At 41.2% G+C, this 13,827-nt stretch overlaps 1 protein-coding gene across 1 annotated transcript in view; it reads left to right on the top strand.

Moving 5' to 3' along the window:
* IGSF10 (immunoglobulin superfamily member 10) overlaps positions 1 to 13,827 on the top strand; it is a 48,629-nt gene that overhangs the window by 28,977 nt on the left and 5,825 nt on the right. The window contains exons 6-8 of the mRNA XM_012437074.2: positions 3,135 to 3,525; positions 7,572 to 11,918; positions 12,628 to 13,528. Of these exons, the coding sequence (XP_012292497.2) occupies positions 3,135 to 3,525; positions 7,572 to 11,918; positions 12,628 to 13,528 (5,639 nt within the window). The remainder of the gene's footprint in view (positions 1 to 3,134; positions 3,526 to 7,571; positions 11,919 to 12,627; positions 13,529 to 13,827) is intronic.

Here is a 13,827-nt window from a genome sequence, read left to right as displayed (position 1 = left end):
AAAAAAAACCAAAAAACTGATTTTTAACTGTGCAATTGTATGTGGAAATTAGAATAAGAAAACTGTAAGGTAAGTTTTCTAATACCTCAGGCTAATAGAAAAAAAACATCAATAACCCTTTAAAATTTAACCCTAAAAGGATACTTCTAGTCATGTTTATCTTGGAATTGAATGTGGTTCCTAAAAACAATGGCTGTCTTAGACAGATGTTAGCTTTATATAAATCACTATACTTTTTTTCAGTTTCATTTTATTTAGTTATTCATGTTCTACCTTGTTCAAACAATTTTTTTAACTTATGAGGCCTCCCAAGAATGCATAAAATCATGCAAGAATGATCACAAAAGTGAATGAGAAAGTAAAAGGTAAAATAAGCCTAGAGATAAGAATACAGAGAAGATGAGGAAATGCATACTTAGAGACTTTCCTGTCTGCTCTAAGTAGGGCTTGAGGCTCTTGGGAAGCTAATAATATATGGCCTCTATTAAAACTTAATCTATTCAGGAAAAGCCCAGCCAAGTATGATTTTAAATCAGAAAGAAATGTCTTACAAAGTTCCTCATAAAATAAAGTTAATACTATCCTTGTAAAAGATAAAGTACCTGTGTTCATCGAGCCTTTTAACATACACCAGTAAGGGGGGTTATAACCACGGTGGAGAGCAATAGAGTATAATGTAGCTATGTGATTCTGTTGATTAGGTTCATCAGGCTCTATTGGGAATGCATGTCTTCGGAGGAATAGATAGATTGCATGTCCCTGATAGAATTCTCCACATATGTTTATTCTCTCAACCAAGTTTTCAATGGATATTGAGGAAGATTGAGTTGAAGACTGAACTCCCAGGTTACATTTGGGGCAAAGCTCTTCTATGTTGCCAGCTTATTTTTTCTTTTCTTATTAGGGATCTTGGCATTCTAGAAGAGCATTTTCGACAGAGATGACAGTTCAGGCAAGTCAGGAAAATATGATGAGAAATTGTGTTTACTAGCATTTCTTTTTCTTTTTTCTTTATGGGAGACAGAGAATGTTCAACTTGTAATTGGAAAGGGAATTGGAGAATACCTAAGCACTACTGAAATATTCAAAATTATTTTAATTGCAATTCAAAATTAGTCATATTACTCATAACCAAAAAGTAGAAGAACCTCCTAATGACCATCAACCAATGATAGATAAGCAGAGTGTTGTGCATGCGTATAGTAGAATACTATTCAGCAAAGAATGAAGGGCTGACACGCACTGACAGGGATGGGTCTTGAAAACATTTTGCTAAGTGAAAGAAGCCAGACACTATGCCATATAATGTATGATTCCATTTATATAAAATGTTTAGAAACAGAAAGTAAACTAGGGTTGTGAAGGGCTAAGATGATGGGAAAAATGACAGCTAATGGGTAACAGTTTTTATTTTGGGGTGCAAAATAAAGTTTATTAGAAACTTTATTAGAAGTTTCTAATAGTGGATATGGTTACACAACTCTATGAATATGCTAAAAACCAATTAATTATACACTTTTTTTTTTGAGACAGAATCTTGCTTTGTCACCCAGGCTGGAGTGCAGTGGTACAATCTCAGCTCACTACAACATCCGCCTTCCAAGATCGAATGATTCTCATGCCTTGGCCTCCCAAGTAGCTGGGATGACAGGTGTGTGCCACCATGCCCGGCTAATTTTGTGTGTGTATATGTGTTTTTAGCAGAGATGAGGTTTCACCATGTTGGCCAGGCTGGTCTGAAACTCCTGGCCTCAAGTGATCTGCCTGCCTCAGCCTCCCAAAGTGCTGGGAACCACTGCACCCAACTAGTGGTACACTTTAAAAGGTGAATTTTATGGCATGTGAACTATAACTCAATAAACTAAAATCAATAGTCTCTTTTATGAAAAATTTGTTTTCAGGAAATCTTTACTTGAAATACTGGTGTTTTTTAAAACCTTATAAAAATTTTATAGAGAGAATAATATAATGAACCCTATAATTACCCAGCTTCAACAGTTATGGACTCATAACAGATCTTGTCTCAACTGCACCCCACCCACTACCCTCCACTCCATTGAATTATTTTGATATAAATCCAAGTTTTCATAATATCCATTTATATAAGTACTTCAATATATATCTCAAAATTAAGAAATCTTTTAAAAGTAGCCACATTATCATTTATATACCTTAAATTTCTTTTTATTATGATCCTTTAAGTTCCGGGGTACATGTGCAAAATGTGCAGGTTTGTTACTTAGGTATACACGTGCCATGGTGGTTTGCTATACCCATCAACCCGTCATCTACATTAGGCATTTCTCCTAATGCTGTCCTCCCCCTGCTCCCCACCCCTCACAGGCCCTGTGTCCCCTCCTGTGTCCATGTGTTCTCGTTGTTCAGCTTCCACTTATGAGTGAGAACATGCAGTGTGTGATTTTCTGTTCCTGTGTTAGTTTGCTGAGAATGATGGTTTCCAGCTTCACTCATTCTTTTTTATGGATACATAGTATTCTACGGTGTATATGTGCCACATTCTCTTTATCCAGTGTATTTGGGTTGGTTCCAAGTCTTTGTTATTTTGAACAATGCCACAATAAACGTATGTGTGCATAATTTTAACTATTATTCCTGGCAGGGTGTGGTGGCTCATGCCTACAATCCCAGCACTTCAGGAGGCCAGGGTGAGTGGATCACCTGAGGTCAGGGGTTTGAGACCAGCCTAGCCAACATGGTAAAACCCCATCTCTATTAAAACTACAAAAATTAACCAGGCATGATGGTGAGCGCCTATAATCCCAGCTACTCTCAGGAGGCTAAGGCAGGAGAATCACTTGAACATGGGAGGCAGAGGTTGCAGTGAGCATAGATCACACCACTGCACTCCAGCCTGGGTGACAGAGCAAGACTCTGTCTCAAATAAAAAAGAAAAAAATCATTCCTTAATATCAATAGGCAGATGTTCCTGAGTATTCTAATTTCTCTGATATTGTCATATGTAATTTGCAACTAATTTGATTGAATTGGAATCCTAAGTGTACAAATTACATTGAATTAATTTCAACATAGCTTTTGTTATTGATAACACTTTTCCCTCTTGTGAAAATTCCCTGGACAACATACATATGTTCTTTTTTTAAAAAAATTCACAGGTCTTAAAAATGAGCTATAACAAAGTCCGAAAACTTCAGAAAGATACTTTTTATGGCCTCAGGAGCTTGACGCGATTGCACATGGACCACAACAATATTGAGTTTATAAACCCAGAGGTTTTTTACGGGCTCAACTTTCTCCGCCTGGTGCACTTGGAAGGAAATCAGCTCACTAAGCTCCATCCAGATACGTTTGTCTCTTTGAGCTACCTCCAGATATTTAAAATCTCCTTCATTAAGAACCTATACTTGTCGGATAACTTCCTGACCTCTCTTCCTCAAGAGATGGTCTCCTATATGCCTGACCTAGAAAGCCTCTACCTGCATGGGAACCCGTGGACCTGTGATTGCCATTTAAAGTGGTTATCTGACTGGATACAGGAGAAACCAGGTATCGATATTGTTTTATTTTATTGTCCCAATTAAATGGAAGAAATCTACTTAGAGTTGTTATATTAGTCAGTGGAGAGGCCAGGGTAGTTTAGGAGAGAAAATAACATCTCAGAAAGAATTCAAGAACAATGAATTCCTTATACATCACCTATGGCTGTGTTCTGGCTACTGTGGCAGTTACGTAGTGTCAGAGAACTATGTTTCAGAAAGCCTAAAATCGTTACTATTTGGCTCTTTAAAAATGTTGTTGGTTCTTGGCTTAGAAAATAAATCTCATGCTCCTCAGCTGCAGGCCAGGTCCTCCTAGTGTGGTGCTGGCCCATCCTCGGCCGTGTTTCCCTCTCCAACCCTCAGCCCCGCCCACCCCAGACGCACAGGTACTTTTTGCTCTAACAACTCTGGACAACTTCCTGCCACACCACAAGCTGTTTTACCCCCTCATGGCTGCTGCTGCCCTTGCCTGGAGCCCTTCTTTTCCTTTTCTGCTTGATAGTTCTCAGCCAGCCGGCAAACTACTCAGCCCTTCTGAGAAGTCTGGCTGCTTCTCCAGCCACCCTGTCTCCATCAGAATCACCATTTCACCACTTGGGTTGTTTGCCTGTACTTCCATTCTTGAATGGATAACATGTTTCCTACTACTAAAAGTCTTTTGCCTTCCTGTTTCTAATTTATCTTTACCTGTGGTCTCAATATGTCCAAAACATATATATATGTATAAAAACACACATCATATATACTTATACATATGTCTTCTGTACATATACATATGCACACACACGCAATCACTGCATACTGACATTTCAGTCAGCAACAGATGGCATATATGAGATTTATAATGGAGGGTAAGTAAAACTATTGCGTAGTAACATTGTAGCCATCATAAAGTGCAACATGTTACCTTCTCTAAGTTTCTAAGTTTAGATACATAAATAATTAGAATTTTATTACAATTGCCGACAGTATTCAGTAGAGTAGTATGCTGTGTGGGCTTGTAGCCTAGGAGCAGTAGGCTTTACCACATGGCCTAGGCGTGTAGTAGCTATACCATCTAGGCTTGTGTAAGTACACTCCATAATGCTGGCACAACTAAATTGCCTAATGATGCATTTTCCAGAACGTGTTCCTACTGTTAATCAATTCATTATATATGTAGAATAAGTGAACCCACAGGGGCTAACCTCTTTCAGTCTTAATAATCAAGTGTTCTCCTTTTGACTGAGATGACTTAACGATCATTTTTATAAGACCCACGGATCAGTCACATCAACCTTTTATGCTTTGAAATTCCGAGAGATTCGACAGTTGTTCATTCCTTCAGTTACCTGACTTGGTGTGTGGTCGGCAGTCCTTTTGTACCAGTCTCAGTAAATGTAACACGCCTTTATCTACTGCGGATATCCTCCATTCTTTGATTCTGCAAAGCTGTTGATGTAGCATTTCTATAAAATGAATTTGTGGCCGTTTCTCTAACAAGCATTTGTTTCACGAATGTGAAATTTATATCCTGCTGCTCTGTTTCCATTCTTTTCTATATACTTGACAACCTGTTTTAATTCTAAATCATAGTGTAATCTTAACTGAAACATTTTAAAGGCAAATTTAATATATGTTGTACCACCAATACATGTGATACAACAGAAAGCGACATAAATAGCCATGACAATCTTTATGGGTGTACAAGCTGTGATAGCTATATTGGTTGCCAGTTTGTCAGCTGGTACTGTAAAACACCTGCAATTGTAAGGCGCTTCTCAATTTATAAGTTGAAATGTGAAGGAAAAAAAAAAACATGGTCTTAGAATTAGCCACCTTATCTTTCCTGCCTGTCTGCCTTTCTTCCTTCTGCTGATCTTTCCTGAGCATCCACTGGCCAGGGCTGGGGACATGTAGATGAACAAGAATGAAGTTTATAGTTTCATGGGAAGACAGATAAGTAAACAAGCAATTCTAATAGAGAGTAATGAAAAAGTAAGATACGAGAAGTGAAGGTACCAGGAGACTATAAAACAGGGAGCCCACCCAGAAGAAGTGCTGTTCAGACTGGGTGCTGAAGGATGATCGGTCAGTACTTAGGTCATGATGGAAGACAACAAGTGTATGGTACATAGAAGGAACAGCATATGCCAGAGCCTAGTGTGGCATGCCAGGGTTGAGGAATGGAAAAGATTTCCATGGGGCTGGAACCGAGTGTGATGGAGGGAATGGAGGTGACGTGGTCAGGTGTGCATTTGAGGCAAAATACCTGATGTCCAAGGCCTGCTAACTAACTCTGGCTCAGTGCAAGCAATAATAAGCATGCCATGGTGTGAGCATATTCTGTGATGAGGTTTCATTAAGCCAGAAGTCTGCCACGTTGTCTTAGCCCAGGGTAGTGATAAGTAGGTAAAGGAATACAGCTTGTTGGCAAGTGGGTGACTGGGGGACAACTTTTATGATTATTCAAAGGTTTTCCATCTTGCCAGCCTCCTCCTCTGCATAGGTTTAGACTATAAAATTTGCTGAAGAATGCTGACTGGCCAGGCATCTGTGACATTACCTGTCACACTGTACTACACACAGAAGAGTTCAGTATCTTTGGTCAGAGTGATTTTCTTCTTTTCTTTTTTAAACAGAGTCTCACTCTGTCACCCAGGCTGGAGTGCAATGGCATGGTCTCAGCTCACTGCAACCTCTGCCTCCCAGGTTCAAGTGATTCTCCTGCCTCAGCCTCACACATAGCTGGGACTACCAGCACGTGCCACCACACCCAGCTAATTTTTGTATTTTTAGTGGAGATAGGGTTTCACTATGTTGGCCAGGCTAGTCTCAATCCCCTGACTTCGCGATCCTCCCACCTCAGCCTCCCAAACTGCTAGGATTACAGGCATTGAGCCACTATGCTCAGCCCAGAGTGACCTTGTTAAGCCTTTGAGAGGACATGTGCACACATGGGAAGGAGATTGGACCCTATCTATCCACTCCGGCAAATTAGATCTTCTAAGAAGTACAATGCTTTTGTTAAGTGCTGTGTCCAGTGCATCATATAAGAGCTACTACATGGAACAGCATGGACGTCTCAGGCTGTATTTTGTGTAAGGTGAAAGTCTATACCTCTTACCAAGTATTCCAGTGACCAGCCATTTTAAATAGGCTCACCAGAGCAGAGCTTTTAAATGGTATGTGATATCCAAAGATTTGAAAGACGAGGCACCTGTCACTTAGAAATGCTGGTCCTTATAGTGTTGGTCCTAGTGCTGTAAGATGTGCAGCCTCTAATTTCACCAGAATGTCAGAGCTTTAATGGGCTGCCCCGCTGCCTTGGCACAATGTTCTTCCCTCCCCTTAAATCTGATCCTCCTCCAGTTCATCTACCTCATCCAAGGGGACCATGAACCATCCACTTTCCAAAGTCATAAAACAGAGTCTTCTTGACCCTTCCTTTCTGTCACTGTCCATGTTCAGTCAATCCTCACCTCCTGTTGATTGGTTCTACCTGCTTCCTTGTCTCCTGCTTCATCTGCTGCTCTTAATTCCTATTGCTACTCAGCTAGATCAGGTCAAGATACCTTGTAATTCAGTTAATATTCTTTTGGATAATGGAAATAAACTTGGGTTTTTAATGATATCCAAGAGATTGTAAACGATCATTTAACAAAAAGCTTATCTTTTAAAGAACAATGAAGTCCTGTGGCCATCTTAAAATGTTAAAATGAAGAAATAGAACTGAACTGTTATTAATAAAAACTGACAGTCATGAGCATATCATTTTGTTTCCCTAGATTTAAAAAATGACTCATTCAACTAATATTTACTGAGTACCAAATATATATCAGGCATTTGCTGAACATGGGAAATTCAGCAGTAAATAAGACAGACAAAATCCTGTGTCTATGCATATTATGTTGTAGCAGGTTATACAGACAATAGCTTTTTAAAAAATCAATTCAGAAGCAAATCAGAAAACTTTCTATTAAATTAAGTTGTTTCAGCTTCTAGCAAACATTTCTTCAAAATGTTTGTCAGTTCATAGAGGTCATAACTGATAACTCAACTGATTTTTTCCAGATGTAATAAAATGCAAAAAAGATAGAAGTCCCTCTAGTCCTCAGCAATGTCCACTTTGCATGAACCCTAGGACTTCTAAAGCCAAGCCCTTAGCTATGATCTCAGCTGCAGCTTTCCAGTGCTCCAAGCCAACCATTGACTCATCCCTGAAATCAAAGAGCCTGACTATTCTGGAAGACGGTGGTTCTGCTTTCATCTCTCCCCAAGGTTTCATGGCACCCTTTGGCTCCCTCACCATGAATATGACAGACCAGTCTGGAAATGAAGCTAACATGGTCTGCAGTATTCAAAAGCCCTCAAGGACATCACCCATTGCATTCACTGAAGAAAATGACTACATCATGATAAATACTTCATTTTCAACATTTGTGGTGTGCAACATAGATTACGGTCACATTCAGCCAGTGTGGCAAGTTCTGGCTTTGTACAGTGATTCTCCTCTGATACTAGAAAGGAGCCACTTGCTTAGTGAAACACCACAGCTCTGTTATAAATATAAACAAGTGGCTCCTAAGCCTGAAGACATCTTTACCAACATAGAGGCAGATCTCAGAGCAGATCCCTCTTGGTTAATGCAAGACCAAATTTCCTTGCAGCTGAACAGAACTGCCTCCACACTCAGTACATTACAGATCCAGTACTCAGGTGATACCCAAATCACTTTACCAAAAGCAGAGATGAGGCCAGCGAAACGCAAATGGACTATGATTTCAAGGGACAACAATACTAAGCTGGAACATACTGTTTTGGTAGGTGGAACCATTGGCCTCAACTGCCCAGGCCAAGGAGACCCCACCCCACACTTGGAGTGGCTTCTAGCTGATGGAAGTAAAGTGAGAGCCCCTTATGTCAGTGAGGATGGACGGATCCTAATAGACAAGAGTGGAAAACTCGAACTCCAGATGGCTGATAGTTTTGACACGGGCGTATATCACTGCATAAGCACCAATTATGATGATGCAGATATTCTCACCTATAGGATAACCGTGGTAGAACCTTCAGTAGAAGTCTATCAGGAAAATGGGATTCATCACACAGTTTTTGCTGGCGAAACACTTTATCTCCCATGCCATTCTACTGGTATCCCAGATGCCTCTATTAGCTGGGTTCTTCCAGGAAACAATGTGCTCTATCAGTCATCAAGAGGCAAGGAAGTTCTTAACAATGGCACATTAAGAATATTACAGGTCACCCCAAAAGACCAAGGTTATTATCACTGTGTGGCAGCCAACCCATCAGGGGTTGATTTTTTGATTTTCCAAGTTTCAGTCAAGATGAAAGGACAAAGGCCATTGGAGCATGGTGGAGAAACAGAGGGATCTGGACTTGATGAGTCCAATCCCATTGCTCCTCTTAAGGAGCCGCCAGGTGCACAACTCCCTACATCTGCTCCAATGGGGGCTGAGGTTGGAAAACAAGCCTCAAGCACAAGTAAGAGGCAAAACTATCGGGAATTAATACACCAGCGACATGGAGATTCAACACACAGACGTTTTAGGGAGAATAGGAGGCACTTCCCTCCCTCTGCTAGGAGAATTGACCCACAACACTGGGCGGCACTGTTGGAGAAAGTGAAAAAGAATGCTGTGCCAGAGAAGCGAGAAAATCCCACAGTGAGCCCACCCGCACTGGTCACCCAACTCCCAAACATACTTGGCGAAGACGATGATTCCTCAGGCATGCTCACTCGAGATGAGGAATTTATGGTCCTGGCCACTAAAGCTTCGGACCTTGCAGCAAGTACAGTGATGGCTGACTCCAGAACAATATCTCATCCTGTGACAAACATAACTTCTGGCACAGAATTCTCTCCTGTTGTGAGTTCACAAATATTACCACCCAAAGAACGCGTAGATTTCAAACTATCTACTGCCATTGAAACTATAGCCATATCAAAGAATGTAAACCCAACCATGTCAAGCCAAATGCAAGGCACAACCAATCAACATCCATCCACTGTCTTTCCACTACATCCTGGAGATACTGAATTTCAACACTCTGACCAGATGAGAAGAGGAAGAGAGCATTTCCAAAGTGCACCCCCAATAACAGTGAGGACTATGATCAAAGACGTCAGTGCCAAAATGCTTACTAGCACCAACGACGAAGTATTGTTAGAGTCGGTAAATACCACAAATAGTCATCAGACATCTGTAAGAGAAGTCAGTGAGCCCAGGCACAATCACTTCTATTCTCACACTACTCAAACACTTAGCACCTCCACATTCCCTTCAGATCTGCATACGGCTGCTCATTCTCAGTTTCAGATCCCTAGAAATGGTACAGTCAACATCCCACTGTTCAGACGCTTTGGGAGGCGGAGGAGAATTGGAGGAAGGGGGCGGATTATCAGCCCATATAGAACTCCAGTTCTCCGACGGCATAGATACAGCATTTTCAGGCCAACAACCAGAGGTTCTTCTGAGAAACGCTCTACTACATTCTCAGCCACAGTGCTCAATGTGACATGCCTGTCCTGTCTTCCCAGGGAAAGGCTCACCACTGCAACAGCAGCATTGTCTTTTCCAAGTGCTGAACCCATTACTTTCCCCAAAGCTGACATTGCTAGAGTCACATCAGAAGAATCTACAACTCTAGTCCAGAATCCACTATTTCTATTTGAGAACAAACCCAACGTAGACATTGAGAAAACAACACCCACAATAAAATATTTCAGTACTGAAAGTTCTCAAGTGACCCCAACTGGTACAGTCATGACTTATGCTCCAACATCCATATCCATGAAAAAAACTCACAAAATAAATGCTGGTTACCCAAGGGTGTCTAGCACCAATGAAGCTAAAAGAGATTCAGTGAGTACATCATCACTTTCAGGTGCTATCATCAAGCCACCAATGACTACTATTATAGCCACTACAAGGTTTTCAAGAAGGAAAATTCCCTGGCAGCAGAACTTTGTTAATAACCATAACCCAAAAGACAGATTAAAGAATCAACATAAATTTAGTTTACAAAAAAGCACAGCTGTGATGCTTCCTAAAACATCTCCTGCTTTACCCACAGATAAAGATTCCCCCTCCCATTTCACCACACTTTCAGCAAGTGTGATACAAATTCCATCTATTACCTTGACTACAACCCACCATACTACCAGCAAAACACACAGTCCTGGAAGTCTTCCAGCAATGAAGGAGCTTCCCTTCCCATCCTTTAACCCTATGCTTCCTAGTATCATAAGCAAAGACTCAAGTACAATAAGCATCATATCAATGCAAACAGCAATACCAGCAATTCCTCCTACTGTCCCTGCATCTGTCATTACTTATGAATCCCAAACAGAGAGACCCAGAGCACAAACAATACAAAGAGAAAAGGAGCCTCTAAAGAACAGGAATGACCCAAACATCTCTCCAGGCCAGAGTTCTGGCTTCACTACATCCACTGCTATGACACCTGCTGTTCTAATGACAGTGGAAACTTCAGTCAAGCCCAGTGTCTCTGCATTCACTCACTCCCCACCAGAAAACACAACTGGAATTTCAAACACAATCGGTCATCATTCAAGAACCCTTAATCTGACAGATGTGATTGAAGAACCAGCCCAAGTGAGTACTCAGACTTTGAAGAGCACAACTGCTTCTGAAACAACTTTGTCTGGCAAATCATACCAGAGTACCACCACCAGGAAAGCAATCATTAGACACTCAACCATGTCATCATTCCTGAGCAGCAGTGCTAATCTAATGCCAATTCCCATCTCCCCTCCCTTTACTCAGAGAGCAGTTACCGACAACATGGCAACTCCCATTTCCAGGCTTATGACAAATACAGTGGTCAAGCTGCAGGAATTCTCAAGGCACAATGCTAATCCACAGCAATTAGCAGAGGTTGCAACACCTCCCCAGGCTCACCCAAACGCCAAGTTCACAACTGGAACCAATCACTTCATCTACTCTAATCTGTTACATTCTACTCCCATGCCAGCACTAATAACAGTTAAATCACAGAATTCTAAATTAACTCCATCTCCCTGGTCAGAAAACCAATTTTGGCACAAGCCATACTCAGAAATTGCTGAAAAAGGGAAAACGCCAGAAGTAAGCATGTTGCCCACTACAGGCCTGCCAGAGGCCACCACTCATGCTTCAAATTGGGATGGACAGAAGAATGTAAAGAAGAGTGACTTTGATAAAAAATCAGTTCAAGAAGTAACAACTTCCAAACTCCTTCTCTTTGACTCTTTGTCTAGGAATATATTTGAAAAGCCCAGGATAGTTGGAGGAAAAGCTGCAAGTTTTACTGTTCCAGCTAACTCGGATGCCTTTCTTCCCTGTGAAGCTGTTGGAAATCCCCTGCCTACCATTCGATGGACCAGAGTCTCATCAGGTATTTGAAGCTTTTTCTTGACACTTAGTGTTTGTTATAAAACATGAAGATTGTTATGTTTTGGGGTTATACATCCAAAGCATATCGGTTTCAAATTTTTCTAAGACACAGAAACTATTAATATCATTTGACACTGGCTTAATTTTACTCATCAGAAGGATTTAAAATGTTAATTAAGAACATTTTTTGGAATGCTTCAAAAGCTGATTCAAAGAAATATAATTTGAAAAGAATAATTATTGTGTTGAACCATCTGGCTTTTAAAGTAAAATGTGAATTTAAAAATCCAGGCATAATTTTAGCAATCTGAAGACTAGATGTCCGTCCTATTTTTGGGGGGATGGGGGAGAGGGGTCTGTCACTCAGGCTGGAGTGCAGTGGTGCAGTCAGGTCTCCAGGGCTCAAACGATCCTCCTATCTCAGCCATCTGAGTATCTGGGACTACAATTGCACACCACCACACCTAACTTTTATTTTTTACGTTTGTAGAGACAGGGTCTCACATGTTTCCTGGGCTGGTTTTGATCTCCTGGGCTCAAGTGATCCTCCCACTCCTGCCTCCCAAGGTGTTTGGATTATACAAGTGAGCCACAGGGCCTGGCTTTCATTTTAATTTAAATGTATTCTCAGTAGCCCAACAAAGATAGTTTTATGTTTTCTATCTAAACTTTGATGACCTATAGCAATAATTTTCTTTTTTCCTTCTCAGGACTTGATTTATCTAAAAGGAAACAGAATAACAGGGTCCAGGTTCTCCCTAATGGTACCCTGTCCATCCAGAGGGTGGAAATTCAGGACCGTGGACAGTACTTGTGCTCGGCATCCAATCTTTTTGGCACAGACCACCTTCATGTCACCTTGTCTGTGGTTTCCTATCCTCCCAGGATCCTGGAGAGACATACCAAAGAGATCACAGTTCATTCTGGAAGCACTGTGGAACTGAAGTGCAGAGCAGAAGGTAGGCCAAGCCCTACAATTACCTGGATTCTTGCAAACCAAACAGTTGTCTTGGAATCATCCCAGGGAAGCAGGCAGGCCCTGGTGACGGTTGACGGAACATTGGTCATCCACAATCTCAGTATTTATGACCGTGGTTTTTACAAATGTGTGGCCAGCAACCCAGCTGGCCAGGATTCACTGCTGGTTAAAATACAAGTCATTGCGGCACCACCTGTTATTCTAGAGCAAAAGAGGCAAGTCATTGTAGGCACTTGGGGCCAAAGTTTAAAACTGCCCTGTACTGCAAAAGGAACTCCTCAGCCCAGCATTTACTGGGTCCTCTCTGATGGCACTGAAGTGAAACCATTACAGTTTACCAATTCAAAGTTGTTCTTATTTTCAAATGGAACTTTGTATATAAGAAACCTAGCCTCTTCAGACAGGGGCACTTATGAATGCATCGCTACCAGTTCCACTGGTTCGGAGCGAAGAGTAGTAATGCTTACAATGGAAGAGCGAGTGACCAGCCCCAGGATAGAAGTTGCATCCCAGAAAAGGACTGAAGTGAATTTGGGGGACAAATTACTACTGAACTGCTCAGCCACTGGGGAGCCCAAACCCCAAATAATGTGGAGGTTACCATCCAAGGCTGTGGTCGACCAGCAGCACAGGTAAGCTTATACCTTTTGAGTTGGAGTTACCTGCTTTATCTATTTAGCTGTACAACTTCTGAAATGGAAAAAGTGACACAGCAAGGCTAGCAGCAGTCTGATAGTGCACATAGACGTTGGACATAAAGGCAACTCTCTCTAAAGAAACCTACTCTTTTGAGATCATTTGAATATGGAAACCATTCTTGTCACATGCTTAACTCAAAGGGTCAACTTCTTGAGGATTTTATATTTTAAGCAGAATAAAAATCACTATCTCCATACTCGGTACAGTTTTAAAATAGTAACTGTAGGCTGGG

Source organism: Aotus nancymaae, unplaced genomic scaffold (assembly GCF_030222135.1).
Source record: "Aotus nancymaae isolate 86718 unplaced genomic scaffold, 86718_ANA_hifiasm-v0.15.2.pri h1tg000019l, whole genome shotgun sequence".
Taxonomy (NCBI): Eukaryota; Metazoa; Chordata; class Mammalia; order Primates; family Aotidae; genus Aotus; species Aotus nancymaae.
Note: the sequence above shows the minus strand (reverse complement) of the source record. Positions and strands in the feature narration are given on the sequence as shown.